This window comes from Rutilus rutilus (assembly GCF_951802725.1).
Source record: "Rutilus rutilus genome assembly, chromosome: 3".
Taxonomy (NCBI): domain Eukaryota; kingdom Metazoa; phylum Chordata; class Actinopteri; order Cypriniformes; family Leuciscidae; genus Rutilus; species Rutilus rutilus.
In genome coordinates, this window is record NC_140211.1 from 55,301,504 (window position 1) to 55,319,769 (window position 18,266).

The 18,266-nt window shown below is 37.2% G+C and overlaps 1 protein-coding gene across 1 annotated transcript; it reads right to left on the bottom strand.

Annotated features, from left to right (window-relative positions):
* Positions 1-308: 308 nt before the first annotated feature.
* Positions 309-11,683, bottom strand: LOC311288037 (adhesion G-protein coupled receptor G2-like). Its single transcript, XM_084405243.1, has 10 exons — positions 11,545-11,683; positions 7,688-7,795; positions 7,442-7,570; positions 7,316-7,352; positions 5,635-5,735; positions 5,212-5,327; positions 4,763-5,031; positions 4,463-4,568; positions 4,054-4,334; positions 309-760 (listed from the first exon to the last, which is right to left on the bottom strand). Exons 1-10 carry the CDS (start codon positions 11,653-11,655, stop codon positions 663-665), a joined length of 1,356 nt encoding a protein of 451 aa, XP_084261369.1. The 5' UTR covers positions 11,656-11,683; the 3' UTR covers positions 309-662.
* Between the last annotated feature and the right edge of the window lie 6,583 nt (positions 11,684-18,266).

The following is an 18,266-nucleotide window of genomic DNA, read 5'->3' on the forward strand; positions in this document are numbered from 1 at the left end:
ACAACACTGAGGTGCAAATATATCTCCCACTATTTATAAGTATAAATAGCATTTTACTACTATATATACTTATTGCAAAGAAAATACTGCTATTTTTACATATATAGTGTAAATGGAATCTATCGCTATTTTCACTTAGTGAAAATATGATATTTTCACAATGCCGCTGCATTTGTTCCATGTTGTATACTGCTTTAAAATAGCATTGTTGTAATGTGTTTCCAATATAGGCTGAAACGTTCATTTTACACAGATTTATTAATAAATTCAACAACACTAGAACAATTTTTTTTTTTTTTTTTTTTTTTACAAATCACAAATCTTTTATTACATTTATTAAATATGATGAAGTAAATGAGATATGATAGATAATAGATCAAGGCTTTAGTATGTGTAGTTACAAAGAGAGAACTGCATTTCTTTAATGAGATGAACTGAAATAAGCACAAAGGAAGTACACTTGCAAGGGGGAAAAAAAGCAGACGGGTCATGACGACACTTTCTGAAGGTTGCGATTCATGTAGGCATGTTGTGGTGTTGAGTGCCAATTTTAAATAAGCCAGAGTGCATGTCTGTGGGTGACTGGGTAAAAGATATCTACAACTGGAACATGTCTTCTTGTTAAATATGTCCGAGGTTTTAATAAGAAAAGGTCGAGGTCCTTATTTCGAGATGTCCAGAGTGGATTTAGTCTTGGATTGAGTCGTTTGCGCTCTGTTTTTCCTCGCTGTACCACACATCCACACAAAGATGTAAAACCCTGTAAACAAACAAACTTAAAGTTTCAGTCTATCATTTTTTGGCATCCAGAAAAGTTTCCATTCCCCTTTTCTTGAGTCGTCACGTCACATAATTATTCTACTTGTGGTTTAACAGGAAAACAAAACAACCTGTACTTTTGTATTTCACTTCCTCCTAGACTGTGTCGTGACTTTAAAGCAACCCTTGTTCTGACCCTAACTATGCTTTGGTAGCAGAAACAAATAGAGTTTCAGAAAATGACGCATCTTTTTAATTTGACAAATATTTCTTCCTTTTCCACCTGCTGTTATCCTCCATCATGGAAATTTTTTCTTTTGCAAGCAGACATGGGTCAATGACATGACTTGAATACAGCCTTTATTATGATGAGCATGTTTTTAAATTCTGTATTCAAATTTATTTGGGATTTTTTTTGGGAGGGAGCATAAAGTCAAAAATATCAGGGTGATACAATAATAATAAGATAAAAATGAAACTAAATGAACAAAAACCTTAAGTAGTTTGGCATAACGATATATACAGTATTTGAAAAACTTGCGTCTGCCAAATAAAAGTCATGTGGCGTGACGAACAAAGTCATGTGGTACAACCAACATGCCGAAAAAAAAAAAACAGGAAACACTACGTTCACACTGCAAATAATCAATTCAGATGTATTGCTCAGATCCAATTTTTTTATTGTTTTGTTTGGCTGTTCACATCATTTTTTTAATGTTGCCAATGTCCGATTTGGGTGTGAACAGGTCATGATCCTGAACTGACCCGCATGCGCAAAAGAACAATAACAAAGGGTTTTTCCAAATACCCTCACTTGCGGTCTTGGCCAGTGAGAGCGTGCATCTGGACACACAGGAAGAAATTGCGCAAGACTGACCGAGGTCTTAAGAACACCAAATCTCAGTTCCCTTAATGCACAATAAAACCAAAAACATGATGCATGATGAGATACGCTTAGCCTCGAGGCTTAGTGTATCCCATTATTGCATCATGTTCAGGATCGCACATGCCCCAAATTCGTGAGATGTTGAGGAAAACATTCCACTGTAAGTTAGATTAATTAGAGATTACATATAATTTGGTAGTAAAACACAAAGTGTTGCCCATTTTATTGGTGCAGATAAAATTTTGGTCATACTTAAGTGTAAGGTCCAATTCTCACTATTAACCACAACTTCTGCCTTAATAAACTCCTAATTACTGCATATTAATAGTTAGTAAGGTAGTTGTTAAGTTTAGGTATTGGTTAAGGGATGTAGAAAATGGTCATACAGAATAAGGCATCAATATTTGCTTTATAAGTACTAATAAACAGCCAATATCCTTATGCATGTTAATAAGCAAATAGTTAATAGTGAGAATTGGACCCTAAACTAAAGTGATACCAATTTTTTTTGCAACATTTGTAACTGTTTTTTATTGCTTAATTTTGGAAGCACCACAATTGCTAAATTGTGTTGTCTGTTTCATAGGGACTTCTGAACAATAGACATTTAGAAGTTTATTTTAAAATGCCAAGTATTGTAGATTAAAATAAAGCTCTGCAAACTGTAAACTCTTACATTTTTATAGTTACAAAACTATAAGTGTGTCCCATTGGGTAATCAAAAGTTCTGCACACGCGGCCTTCACGCGTTCTTGAATGCTTAGGCCAAATACTGGAAATGTTCAATCTGAGTAGACATGTGGTCATGTCAAGTGCAAAGACCACAAGTGTGGGTATTTGGACAGGCCCAAAAAATGCAGCGCAGCACAGAATTATATAGAAGTAAACACAGAGGTGATGAAGTCATCATTTAGGGGCCCGAACCTATTTGGCTACCTTTTTTTAAAGCAACAGTCAAACACGTCTGTATAGTGTTTTTACATTAAAAAACAATAGAAAGATTGCGTGTATGTTGATCTAGAGTAACGTAAAAGTCATATGAATTCCGATGTGACTGTTCAGACTGAGGTCGCACTGCAAACCATCAGACCTGTATCTGATTTAGGACCTCATATAGTAGTGGCCCAAATCAGAACAGAAAAGATCAGATTCCATGTTGTTTGTGCCGTTCACACTGTAATGAAACCCCCCAGATCTGAGTCGCATATGAGCAAAAAACACACACAAAAAAACACATTTGGGACACTTTTGCCTGTAGTCTGACAGAGAGGACTCTCAAAAAATGTATCATATTTATAATTAATTACATTTCTAAAAATGAATTTTACATTGACAGTGTAATTAAGATGTGTACTGTGGTGGATTTTTAATAGATAAAATTGTAACCTGTATATCAAACTATCCATGTCTCTAACATCTAACCTTACTTCCTTTTTCAGGCCTAACATGATAATACTTTGAAACACAATGTACTAAAACGCTCTGTCCTGTGTTTTTGGATGTTGTATTTTTGCCATACCCCTTTGACTTTGGTTGAAACTAGACAGATGACTAAATTTTAACCTTATGATTAACAATGAAGTAATCATTAAAGCAAAGTTTGCTTTACCTAGTAACAGAAGGGTTTGTCTATGAAGAACCAATCAAATTCATATCATTTTGCCATACCTCCCTATTCTATCAAAACTGTTGTATTCGTGTTAGCTGGGGGGATTCTCAATGGAATTTGTCTGAGATCCTCCGGCCTTACTTTTTCTTGGGGGAACTGCCCGTGATTAAAGCATTTAAAGGACATTTGCTAAGGTCTGTTTGTCGATTATTCGTGCGCAGGAAGAAAGCTAGTTAGGGAAGCAAGTTAGTTAGGTAGACTATTTATTAAGCGTCGATTGGAGACGGCCCAGGGAGAGCGTCGATTGGAGACGGCCACGGTAGACTTAAGTCAGATGAGATAGGACTTAGGGGTTTAGGGAAAAATCTACGACAGTATACTTTCACATGTATTCAAGATGTAAGGCAAATATGGGTAACACTTTGTTTTACAGTGTCCTTGTTACATATGTTACATGTACTTACCATAGTAATAATAGTAAATTATGCATAATTACATGCAACTAAACCTCAACCAAATTCAAATCCCTAACCCTATAGTAAGTACATGTAGTTGCTTAATATTACCCAGTACTTAAATAGCCTACATAAATGACACCTTAAAATAAAGTGTAACCCAAATATGTTAGGACTTTGTACCTGATGGTTAGACCATATGACATTTTGGAGTCATTAGTTTTAACCTAATGGAACCACTACTAAGTGTACTGTAAATTTAACTTGGCATGTGTTTTAAACTACAAGATTTATCATGGACACTCATATGTTCTCTATCACTCTTGTACCCTAACTAAACATACCTTGCATTGAGTTTAAGATGCAGAACAGGTAGAGTATAACGTAGTTGGTATATCCAGAGCTGAAGAAGGCCAAACCCCATGTTGTTCCCAGAAGACACATGAGGCCCAGCACTGTGCCCGCGTCCTTCCAGACTGGCATCTTGCCATGCTTGTTGCCCACATGTCGCAGCTTAAAGATCTGTCTGGACACTGTGATTAGGATTCCTAAATTGAACAGGAATATGACGGTGAAGTAGGAGAGGTTCACGCCATACAGGACGGTAGGGTCTTTGATCCAGCAACTGTAATGAAAGAAAGCAATGTAAGCATGTACTTCACACATTTGATGGACTGACGTAGAGTGCAACATAATTTAACTACATTAATGTCTCTCATGTCTCTAATGCAAATTTAAAATGTGAAGACTTACATTGCATTTGTGGTGTTTGTATCTGATAAAGTCATATCATATGTGCCATAAAGAGGATTAGTGTTATAAACCGACAGCAAGCCTCCAACAACAATAGCAGGGACTCCTGTCAAGAGGAAAAGATCGCAGGATAAACAATTTCAAGATTCCATTTTATTAATTTTTAGTTTTAAGTTATTTTTTGAGTTAAAAGTTTGCATTTGAGATTCCAATTTTGCAAATTACCCTTTAATGCTTCCTGCATGTTTATTAGACATTAGCTGCTATGTTATATACATTACATGTAGTCTTGATGCTCACCCCATCCGATCAGGGACAACTTGACCACGTAGTGTCTGATGTAAATGTTGAACACTCTGACGAGAAGAAGGTACAGGTGCAAGGCTTCAATAGCCATCCATGTGAAACTACACAGCAGGCTGTAGTGTATCATCACAGCGATAAACACGCAGAATTCTTCCATTCCCAGTTTGGCAGCCCATTCGCTGAACATGAAGCTGATGTTGAGGAGAAACAGAGCGCCACTCAGAGACACATGGATGCTGCTGGACACTTCTGCCCTTGCATAACTGAAAACACACACACAGTATATATTGAAAGCTATGGGCAAAAATAGATGTAAATTGAGCATTATTGGCTTTGAAGAGTTTATATTCACAATTTTTATAGCAATGTAATTTATGCATGGAATAATGTGAATCAAAGCACAGATTATATATGCATTTATATGAAAACAAAAGGAACAGCACCTGTTGAACATGAACGACAAGACAGAGGAAGCAGAAAAGAACGCAGACAGACCGCAGCCTATGTAGCTGATGTAGGACAAGATTTCCCACTGCTTTTCTGATATCTCCAAGGTAGTCTATTCAAAGTTAGGAAGGTAGATAAATAAGAGGTGGAGTGAAATTGGCTGATTATTTTAAACTGCTACATTGTAAATATATATATATATATTGTTGGTTTAACATAAAAAAGTAAGTTACTTGGTTGCCTTAAAATTTTGAGTTCATTGAAATAAAAAAATTGAGTTTTACAACAAAGGAGAAAACATACATTTTCTAAGTTGATTTGACAAAAGATAAAAAGTTGTGATAACGAATCATGAAAATATTGTTTTTTATAGTGTACTTTTACTGAATAATTTCATGGATGGATGTCTCAGTACTCACCAGAAGCACAGCAAAAGGGGTCATATGGTCACAAGAGCACTCCACAACATCATCTCTAATAATATTGGTGAGACAACCATCAGTTTTCCAGGTTTTGTTTCCTATATGACAGTAAACAAAAATCAGATCAACGTCAATGGACATATGTTGTAATATAAGAGCATAAGCACATTTTTCATTGAAGCAACTAGGGCTTGGCGGTATGATGATATATTGTTACCACGGTATAAAATGTCTATCGTTTTTGCTATATCATCTATATCGCGGTATGTAGTTGGCACACTGCCAAAGTGCGTGCACGGAAAGCTGCTTCTCAGAAGATGATCGCAAATTTGGGACGTGCTCAATGTTCAAAAGTGTTATTAAGCACAATAAGCAGTGAAAAAGAACTTAAAGGGGTAGTTCACCCAAAAATTACCCCATGATTTACTCACCCTCAAGCCTTCCTAGGTGTGACATTCTTCTTTCAGATGAATACAATCAGAGTTATATTAAAAAATGTCCTGGCTCTTCCAAGCTTTATAATGGCAGTGAATGGCCGTTTCTGTCTTGAAGTCCATAAAAGTGCATCCATCCATGATAAAAGTGCTCCACACAGCTCTGGCGGGTTAATAAAGGCCTTCTGAAGCGAAGCGATGTGTTCGTGTAAGAAAAATATCCAACTTTATCGACTAAAATAACTATCTTCCGGCAGACGGCCTACGCAAGTCGACTTATGCCTAAAGAGAAACACTTGACAATGTATGATGTAGGAGTAGCGTAAGCTTTGACGCCTCTCGCGGTTCAATCTAACGGCTGGGCAACAAACTCAAGCTCCTCCGACATTTCTCTTTAAAAACTCTTGTGTTAGACTTCTAATTCGTGACTGGTGTTTTGTTTTGCTCTTTCCTCTGCGCTTCCGCGTTCGTCATTACGTTGTGCGCCAGGTCAAGTGTTACTCTTTCACCGTAAATCGTAAGGCCGTCTGCCGGAAGCTAGCTATTTTAGTCAATAACGTTTTAAATATGGATATTTTTCATCGCTTCGCTTCAGAAGTCCTTTATTAACCCCCCGGAGCCGTGTGGATTTTTATCATGGATGGATGCACTTTTATGGACTTCAAAACAGAAACGGCCATTCACTGCCATTATAAAGCTTGGAAGAGCCAGGACATTTTTTTATATATAACTCCGATTGGATTCATCTGAAAGAAGAATGTTATGTACACCTAGGATGACTTGAGGGTGAGTGAATCATGGGGTAATTTTCATTTTTGGGTGAACTATCACTTCAATGCAGTGCAGAATCTGTAATTCAGTTCTCTTTCACGTCTTACTGCGCTTGAATGGTCAAATACATAAACAATTATGTCAAAATACCCATCATGTGGAGTATTCATGTAAACACAGACGGTTGTGTCTCAAGTGAAAGTAAACAGTTGGATGAAACCAGATGTGTATCAGTATAATGGATCCATGCTTTTGGTCTTAAAGTGACAGCAGCCTAATACACTGTATGCCCTTTTTGTTATATTGTATTTGTCCTATTGTTTGCAATTTGCTTCTTCTTCTTAATAATAAATGAAATGAGATAAAAGAACACAAATATATTGTGATATATCCATATATCGTTATCATGAATAAAAATGTCTCATTTCCTGAAATAAAGCAATTAACCCAGAAGCAATTAACCATTACTGTACCTTTTTCATCATAGAACTGACAGGACAGGTTGTGTTTCTTTAAATGTAAATATAAAACAGGAACAAATCATTATTAGGACAGTTTGAGGCAATTTGAGAGTATTCAGAATTTAAAGTTACACTTACGGTTTGGTTACAGATTGTGAGATTAATTTTGAACTCAATTGTAAATCGATCAGTCAATGCGTTAGTGTCAGGTCCAGGGAATTCAATCCGTATGATTTTCGAGGTAACAATTTTATTTTCCAGGTTAAGCTGTAAAAAAAGACAATAATTTGACTGATAAATTTAAGCTTGCTGTAAACTTCAGAATCTGTGTGACATGCAACGTGTTCTTATCGCATGACACTCGACACAACGTTAAAAGGGAACCTTAAAGTGCTGATCGGCATCGTAGGTAGCGACACCAATTTGGCTTTGGTTTTGGAAATAAGGCTTCACCGGGATCCTAATCTCTGCCACATCATTATTATCCAATACCTTAAAAGGAAAAAAGACATCAGGTCTCTTTAATAATTATCTAAATGAAAGAATTACATTCTTACAGTATATAGGCTACACATTTTCTACATTGTTTAGAAGTGTAAAAAATTAAGCTGCTAATTCTTTCATAAATAGTGAAATGACAGAAAATGGATTTTAAGGTTTCACACTAGGGTCATGCAAGACTAGTCGGATATTCGATCTGCAATAATGAATCTAAAAATAAAATAACTCCTCGGATTTCGCTAAATGATCCTTTGCTGGCCGTAAATGCAGTGCATTCATGATTAATCCTTTGCACACAAACTAAACACAGTTATAACTAAACGCAGCGGGTGGTGCTGTGGAGCGAGCATGGAATAAAGTTCATTTTATTTGATAAAACAATCGAGTGGTGCAGGTATGATATCAGTTAGCATTTTAGATCTTCCGGGACCGGTTTCACAAAGCTATTTTAGACCGGTCTATAGTGTTAGACAAGTCTAAAATTTGCTTATAGACTAGTCTAATGCAAGTTAGACTGTTTCACAAAAATAAAGACTGACTTAATTTAGACCAAAAAAAATTAGACACCTTACCCCCAGGCTAACTTAGGTCTAAGACTCTATGTTACCTTGGCAACCGGCAGTAACAATAAATTACATTACAAACAGCCAAAAGAAAAGGGAAAATGGCTCATAATTTAAACATTTCTTCTTGTTACTACATTCTCCGCTAAATTTCCCAAGTAAAATGTCCTTGCAACTGTTATACTCCTCCAACAAACACATATTTTCCGCTGGGGTAAACTGCACTGAGCGGTTGAATACGCTTATTGTTTTGAAAAGTGTCTTATTTTACCCAGAATGCATTGCAGTGTAGTCCTACACATAGTCAGAGTCTTAAAGTAACACTAAGTAACTTTTCAACCTTCATAATACCCTTGTGATGGTACATCGACTTAAAATAGGTTGAATGACACATCTGCCATAGCCTGACGGGGTTTGTATAGTTTTTAATCGTACTTTTAAACTTCGGGGTTCGGGTAGTAACCCGCGAGAACAAAAAGAACTACAAAATTCGACTGCTTTACGGCATAGCTACCTCACTTCCCCCAACACGTCCTCACATGCTGTTGGACTTGTAAGTACGTTATATTGCTTATATTGTACATCACTCGGACAAGCTTTCACTCGTTGGTGTGAGCTAAAAAGCACCTGGCGTTCTTGTTGATGGATTAGTATACATCTTCGGAGGCTAGCTGTGCTTGTTCGATGTCCGACGATTTGTAACGCGTTGTGTTTATTCCCCAATCGAACTCGTGTAACTGTCTGTCACACGTTATACCGTCCACAGCATTACTTGATAGACAAAAATAGGACAAGAATGAGCATCAAACAGAAACAACCCGCTTACGGGTTTTTGTTCGAGGCGCACATACAATACAGACTGCCGACAGTTAAACAGGGCGCGCGCAGCTCTTAAAGGGGCCACACCTTATTTCCACTCGTTACAGCTTCTGTCCGACTGAACGGGGACCGGTATACAGGGGGGAGGGGATCAGGCCGTGAGTGAAGAGACTGCTCTGTGTGAGTGGTATTTACGACAGTAACGTTAAATACAAGTAGTCCACAGCGACTCTAGGGGTCGTTGTTTGACCAAAACGGAAATCCTACATAATGGGGCTTTAAGTGCTTTGTGCAACGGTCTGATTTTGATGTCTATCTGAAGTCTGACTATCTACTATATCTAAGCCATAGTCAAAGTCTATCTTTGTGAAACCGGCCCCCGGTTCCATCGTCCTGAAGTCAATGGGTTTTAAAAAATGGGTGTTTTGTTAAATGGCTGAAATAAGGTCTGTGGTGAACACAAGCTCAAGACACTTTCACATTTCATTCTACGACATAAAATACATCAGTATATTACCCAACTCAGGATTTTTTGAAGCTGTTACGTGTCTTAAAAAGGCAGTTGCTTACAAGTGGCTAAATGTGACTACAGACACTGTCGAGGAGATTAAACGTCACCACGCTGAAAAGGTAAGATCAGTCCGCTTTTACAGCATCATTATGCTTATAATCGCACTTATACACTATTCTAACTCAAATGTTCTGGGAAATTATTATTTTTTTATTAAAAACTGAAAGAGTTTTCGGAAGCTTAGTGATAGTGACGCTGAAGTCATGTGACCGTGGTGTAGTTCGTTTATAGCCAAATGTTACCTTTAGCTTTTTACTTCTGGCGACTGCTGTTAGGCTTCAAAATTCATAAAAGTTGTATTCATCTGTGATAATTGTCTTGATGGACAAAACGTGTAAGTATCATAAACTTGTTTTTAGCGATAATCCAATAAGCCAAAATGGGAAAATCCTATTGGAACCATGCTAACCGTCATTTCACTCTGCAGCTATTATTTTGGGCTAGTATTTTTGTGCAATTTTTATACGCATTTAAAAAAAAATCCCCATGGACTAAAATGAAGAGGTGCTGCAGAAATAACTTACAGCGGTTTAGCAGCTTTATAGCGTTATATCAGCAAGGACCTTTGTATGGGATTAATATCCTGCCATGATTCAAAACTGAAAATAAAGTTCTGAAAGGTTGAAACTAAGTGTTCGAAAACTCAAAATCTTACAAAAAAAAGTTTTGCAAGATCGAAAAATAAGATTTGCAAGCTTGCAAAATGTAAAAAAATAAAAATATCTCTGCAAACATTATGTTGTTTTTGAGATTTCCTTCTTCAGAACTGCAACATTTTTTTTACGATGTTGCGCAAACAATTTTTCAGAGTTTCAAATTTGTCAGTGTTCTCCCACTGTATTAGTTTGTTTTCCAGGTTTGAAACCTTGTAAATGGTGCTCTGAAAACTGGTGTGCGAATGTGTGAAAAAAAGTTTTGAAACTCTGAAAACAGAGTTTTGCAGGCTTGCAAAGTGGTAAAAAAAAAAAAATCTCTGCAAACATAATTTTGTTTTTGAGTTTTCCTTCTTCAGAAGTGCAACACTCTTTTTTTACGGTGTTGTGCGATCATTTTTTCAGAGTTTCGAATTTGTCACTGTTCTCCCAGTGTATTAGTTTGTTTTCCAGATTTGAAACCTTGTAAATGGTGATCTGAAAACTGGTGTGCGAATAGGTGAAAAAAAGTTTTGAAACTCTGAAAACTGAGGTTCGAAAGGGCGAAACTTATTACATTACATTACATTTGCACTCCTATTGCAGATTATTTTTTCAGAGCTGAGTTTACGACACCCACTTTGCGGAGATACGCCCACACATTTGCGAGCTTGCGACTCACGTGATTTGTAGCAGCGTTGTCACGCAGCTCTGCTCTGAAACTCTGAAACTCAGACTGAGCGAAAATGAAGCTTCGCAACCTCGCAACTTAAAAAAAAGCCTGGAGGGAGGGCCTTCTGCTCTTAGCCAATGCTTTGCTGTCTGCTGACGTACAGTCCAATCACAAGTCGTATTTACTGGAAAGGTGGGATTGACCGACTGCTCCGCCAATGATGAAAGCGCACAGGATACGCAAACAGTTCTGAAGAAGGAAATCTCAAAAACAACATAATGTTTGCAGAGATATTTTAATTTTTTTTACATTTTGCAAGCTTGCGAATCTTATTTTTCGATCTTGCAAAACTTTTTTTTGTAAGATTTTGAGTTTTCGAACACTTAGTTTCAACCTTTCAGAACTTTATTTTCAGTTTTGAATCATGGCAGGATATTAATCCCATACCTTTGGTGTTTATGGGGCAGGTATAGGCTACTTACATCTGGAGCAGTGATTCGTAAAGAACCGTTTGTCATGCTTAAATTCATGTTAACCACAGTCAGGGAAAGATCCTCATCATAGTAGGTCTTGGATTGCACAGGAATGGTCATATTTATAACACCAAGGATGACTTTCTTCTCCACTCTGCACAAAGGTGTGATAAACATAAAACCAGGTCTAAAACAGTGTTTCCAACCTTTCTCTTGGAGACCCCTACAACAACACACATTTTGGATTTCCCCCAAAGAGCACACCTGATTGTTACTTTATGATCTGAAAGTAGCGTCAGATATAGGTGTACTGAAGGTGAAGTTCTTTTTTGTTCTTCAATTAGGGGTAAAAATAAGTTAGAAATACCTTTTCAGCGATTTCATGCGTTTTCCTCTCAAAAACAAAACAAACACGACAAAAATGAGGGCGGTGAGAAAACAGCAGTTAAGAAAGCATCCGATCATAGCGATGTGGATGTTTGAACCAGCTCTGTAATTCCAGCATGTACTTACAACAGAGTTAGGGTTAAAATTAGGGCTTGGTTTAGGGTTAGTTGCATGAAATTATGCATAATTTATAGTTATTTCTACAGTAATTACATCTAACATGGAAGAATGACACTATAAAATAAAGTGTTACCGTTTTTTGTAACAATGTAAAAGTCTTTAGTGCCACTTTTATTAAATGTAATGCATTAAATGTATGTTTAATGGAAGGGAGAAATGTAGGATGAAACGTCATATATACTATCATATAGCACTTTATACATTAGATTAATTTAAAGCAGCAGCTTTTCAGCTTTTACAGCCTTTTCGTTTCTACTATGAAGCGCCTCTGTACTAGTGTGTTCATGTTTTTACTCACGGACGTCTGACCTCGACAGACCGAACAGAAGAAAGGAACCGAAGAAGATTTCCATGGAAAAGAAGGCGGAGCCTCATAGCCACACCCACCTATGACGTAATCGACACGGACCAATGGTATAGTTCGAAGATGTTTAACTTTTCTGGAAAGTTTGTTCGAAACGAAATGAACTTCTTTTGGCCTGATTTTGTTTGAAATTACGTCACACTAGTTCTTCGATTTCACTTGAAGTATATCGGGGCCAGGCATCCCAAATCTGTACTGTTGAGGGCCTCCAGGAATAGGGGTTGGAAACACAACAAACTTAAGGATTGTACTAAAGGATTTTAAAATCTTAATAAGGTTTTATTTACCTAATATAGGTATTCACAATAGTTTCATTTAAGATCACACCGTGGCACATTTTTTTAATATTGAGAATGTTTTTCAAGTCTTTTGGGATATTCATTTGCTGCTCTTTCTCGGTCAAGAGCTTACTTATTTCGTCAGGCAAGCAATCAACCACAATACACTGTGTTGAAGTGTTTACTGTAATAGACGGAAGGAATAATTAATGTCCTGAGTAAACAGTAACACCATGTTATCATACTCAATGCACATTTCTCATAAATGCTGTTGTGTTACTGGTTAAAAGCAATGGAAGAAAAGAAGTCTTACTTACGTATGCTGAATTCAACTCTACTGTTATTCTGAATTTTCTTTGCACATATGTCAAATCTTTGTGTTTCGTTAAAGGTTTGGTTTTCAAAGAAATCGACAAAGGAGCACTCAATATAGCATGTATTGCCTGTTGTTGAATTACAACGTAATTCTTTTGCAGTGTCACGAACAGTAATGTTTGGTCCAGATTCCAATGAGATTGTCATGGCAAATGTCCGTGTGTTATTTGTCAGTGTTAGATGTCCTAAAGAGATAATACAAATTACACAGTGAAATGTAAATCTTTAAAATACTTATCAGTTATAATTTCTATTGTAGGGAAGACTGGGGCTAGTTGTCATCTCAGTGACTATAAAATGCTTTCTCTACAGTGGTTTTGTATGTTGATTTCAAATACCTTGTTCAACTTAGTGATTTTATAAATTCTATTCTCGATACTAAAATTACAGTAAATTACTATAATTAAAAAGTTTGGGGTCAGTATGAGTTTATAATGTTTTTTTTAAACAAGTATCTTCTGCTCACCAAGGCTGTGTTAATTGGAGCATAAATGCAGTAAAACTGTAATATTGTGAAATATTATTATAATTGAAAATAACTGTTTTCTAGGCTAATATATTATAAAATGTAATTTATTCCTGTGATGCAAAGCTGAAATTTCAGCATCTTCAGTGTCACATGATCCTTCAGAAATCATTCTAATATGCTATAAACAAACAATACATACGATCATACTGACATATTTTTTGAGAAGTGTCAACTACATAATAAAGGTAGATTTTGTGTTGAGTTACATTGTCAGGACAAGAGTATCGCTCACACATGTCAGGATAGGACGAATCGTCACGTGTTTTATAGGTTGCAATTTTTATAAAATATCTATATTTCCAATGGCCTATAAATTACATTTTTGGGTTAGATTTTTGCTCTTATATTTCGTATTAATGTTTGAATTTTGTTAAAAACCCTACAATAAACTGTTAATGGCAGGTTCTGTACAGACACTGAAAATAAGGCCAAATAGAATAACTAATTAAAAAAGTTTTTGCATGCACATTTGTTAAGTAAATTTCCCATATGGAATTCATTAAAATCTACTTAGCTAAGCTAAGAAAAATATTTGATGGCAATGATATTTACACTTTCATTTCTACAAGCTTAAATTGAGTACTAATATAGAATATACTTTGTTTTTTAAATTCCACCTGAACTAACTATTCAGGTAGAAATTACATTCGTTTTTTTCTGTAGTATTTCCTTAACCACAGAATGTTTTTTATCAGTGAAGAGGGCAAGCTTCAGTCTCCCATACAATGAATGTCAACCTGTACTTTATGAGTGTATTTATGGAAATCTTATGCAAATATTTTCTGTTTGTATTTATAATTTGCTTATTGGAATCTAAAAATCTCAAATTATTACGAACAAGAAATTTAAAGAAAGAAAGTATTTCTCATCCCAGGAAGAGGAATTCCACCATTTATAAGCTCTTTGTGCTTTAGCAATCAGTTGTAGATAAACTGGTAATGGAAATCAATTTAATATACTTCAAATTCATTATTACAAGTATGTAAGTGTTTTACCGTTTTTAGAAGTACATTCGTCAGCATCCAGGCCATGGATCATGATCAGAAGTAAAAGGAGTGTCATATCTTCACCTCTGTGGGACATATTACGTTTCTGGGAGTTCAGAATACAGACATGGAAATTACAATATATATCATACATTAGCTGCTTAACAACATTAATCTTTTCACATCTATGTACATCTCTTAAAATGGCTTAATTATAAAAACGCTCTCTAAAATGAGCCTAAAAGCGTTTGATTGACATACCTTTGAGTTTTCTCTGTTGGTGGAAGTGTTGACAGGTCTGTACGGTCAGGTCACAATTCACAGACTGAGAGTTGATCATCAGCCACATTCAAATGTTGTGGCTTCGGATACATCCAATGAGCTCGACAGACAGCAGAGCACAATGACAAGCCTTGTCATAACTTTTTATTTATGATCATCAACACAATTTTTCCTGAGTATAACAGACTGTCTATAAACTTACCATCAGTGACAACAGCCTCTGTTAACGTCATCATGACAGAAAATTGTGGAACATTGCAGCATTCATTATAAACGATTTATCCATGCACATCATTACTTTATATAAGTTCATATTCCCCGTAATGTTTAATCAAAATAACTTCTCTTCCTCTTGCAGCGACATGTCTTCTCTGACGATGTGTTTACTGGTGTGAGGGCTGGGCAACCTGTCACTCACATGAGATCCAAATCGATCCAGATCCAAATCGATTCCCAAAGACAAAATCAAGTACAGAACTTCATTTATTTTTCTTGTTTGAGAAGCCATTTCACTCAGATGTTTGGATTTAAATAGGCCACAACTTAAGAGTCTATGATTGGATCATTATCGCAGTGATTATTATGTTTCTATCATGTTATATGTTTGGCAACAGTTCTTCTAACCCCAACTGATGGAGTGTGTAGGTTTTCATTTCTTAAACATCCATGTATGAAGACACATGGCCATATTCCAGGATGACAATGTCAAGATTCATCAGGCTCAAACTGTGAAAGAATGGTTGTGAGGAGCATGAAGAATTATTTTCACACATGAATTGGCCAGAGCTTAAACTCATTGAAAGTCTTTGGGATGTGCTGGAGGAGACTTTACAGAGTGCTGGACTCTTGCATTGACAATACAAGATCTTGAGAAAAAACTGATGCACCTCTTGATGGAGCTAAATATTGTGATGTTACACACTTATTAAAAATTAAATCACACAGGGACTTTCCACTGCTTTCGCTTCTCTTGATGTCTGTTTGTGTCTTCACCAGACCGGCTCTCAGTCTGTGCATTACTGGTGGGGATTTTTCAGAAGTCTCTTGACTCTCTATCAACTAGACTAGAGCTGCTTGCGTACTGCAGATTATTCTGGTTAGGAAACACCCACTCAGACAGGAAGACTGTCAGACTTGCATAAAAGCAATTAATGATTTATTTAGTTCATATGTGCAATTTGAGGAAATTTGCTCTTTGTTTTATGTACTTTCCAGTTTTGCATGCAATGAGAATTAGATATTTAGTGCACAGACTGTGAGCAGCCAGTGTGTGCTGTCTGAGACAGAGACGTCATTTTACTAGTTCTGCCATGATAAAGGGCTTTTCACACTTAAGATAACAGAACCTGAGGTAAACGTATAGTATATAGTATAACACTGCTTTAATTCACATTGTACACTTTAGGGACTGCAAAAGTGGTGCTAACCCTGTTCCAGAGCAGGGTTTCATAACCCAGGTGCAAACCGCACTTCTGAATTATAAGTGAGAACTGTTCCTTTACCTGGGGTTAATAGTGGAGTTTTGAACGACGATAACCCGGGTTAATGGTTAGTGTTTATGAGTTGAACGCACATGAACGCCACCACAATGTCGTAAATACGAGTGGGAAGCTCGGGATTTTCTTTCAGCTCTTTAAGCCCCGATCTTTACGAGTTGGGGGTGTATCAGTGAGAAACATGGCGGACTACCACAATACTTAAAGGTACATTGTGTATTTTTTTTGTGTAAGTATTTTAGGTTCCACTTTATTTTGATATTCCACTTTAGACATTCTACTAACTATAAGTAACTTTGCAACTACATGTCAACTAACTCTCATTAGCGTATTAGTAGACTGTAGTAGACTGTCAGTAGACTGTTAGGTTATTGTTAGGTGTTAGGGTTCGGGTTAGTAGAATAAGTTTACTTGTAGTTGCCATTTTACTTATAATCAGTAGAATATATGTTGGGGGACCAACAAAATAAAGTGTTAGCAAATATTAAGCAGACAGTCTACTACTGTATACTCTAATGACAGTTAGTTGACATGTAGCTGCAAAGTTACTTATAGTAAGTAGAATGTCTTTATTAGCTAAAATCAATGTCTTTATTCATAAATATGTCCTCATTGGTGTAAAATTACCTCTGCCAATGATCTGACTTATCCTCGTAAGCGAAGATTTTCTTACCTTTATTTACATTGGACGGGTAATCTGAAGCGCCTCAGCCAATCACTGACAGATCTGAAGCGCCTCAGCCAATAACAGACAGGTCTGAAGCGCCTCAGCCAATAACTGACAGGTCTGAAGCGCCTCAGCCAATAACTGGCAGGTCTGAAGCGCCTCAGCCAATAACAGACAGGTCTGAAGCGCCTCAGCCAATAACTGACAGGTCTGAAGCACCTCAGCCAATAACTGGCAGGTCTGAAGCGCCTCAGCCAATAACTGGCAGGTCTGAAGCGCCTCAGCCAATAACTGACAGGTCTGAAGCACCTCAGCCAATAACTGACAGGTCTGAAGCGCCTCAGCCAATAACTGGTAGGTCTGAAGCGCCTCAGCCAATCACTGACAGATCTGAAGTGCCTCAGCCAATAACAGGCAGGTCTGAAGCGCCTCAGCCAATAACTGACAGGTCTGAAGCGCCTCAGCCAATAACTGGCAGGTCTGAAGCGCCTCAGCCAATAACTGGCAGGTCTGAAGCGCCTCAGCCAATAACTGACAGGTCTGAAGCGCCTCAGCCAATAACTGACAGGTCTGAAGCGCCTCAGCCAATAACTGGTAGGTCTGAAGCGCCTCAGCCAATAACTGGCAGGTCTGAAGCGCCTCAGCCAATAACTGACAGGTCTGAAGCGCCTCAGCCAATAACTGACAGGTCTGAAGCGCCTCAGCCAATAACAGACAGGTCTGAAGCGCCTCAGCCAATAACTGACAGGTCTGAAGCGCCTCAGCCAATAACTGACAGGTCTGAAGCGCCTCAGCCAATAACTGGCAGGTCTGAAGCGCCTCAGCCAATAACAGCCGATAAAACGTTGCACAACATTTTTTTAAACAGAAACGGTGATGCGTTGAACACACTGTTCTGATGACGCAAGAGTTGCAACTATGGCAGCTGAGAAGGCCATTCTTTGTGTTCTTTGTGAAGAATTTTCTGAGCCTGATGAAGTCGGTATAAATATGTGTTTAATACTACAAAATATGCCCGATGTTACAGTTACTGCACTTGCCGCCCAGAACAAAAGAGAACATCCCAATCGAGTGAAGGGATTGCTGAAACTGAAATGGAAGCACACATCTTACCTAATTCAGACTAAAACACATCTATTTAGCCTCACATACTGACTTTATTTGTAGTTCATACTGTTTTAATACCC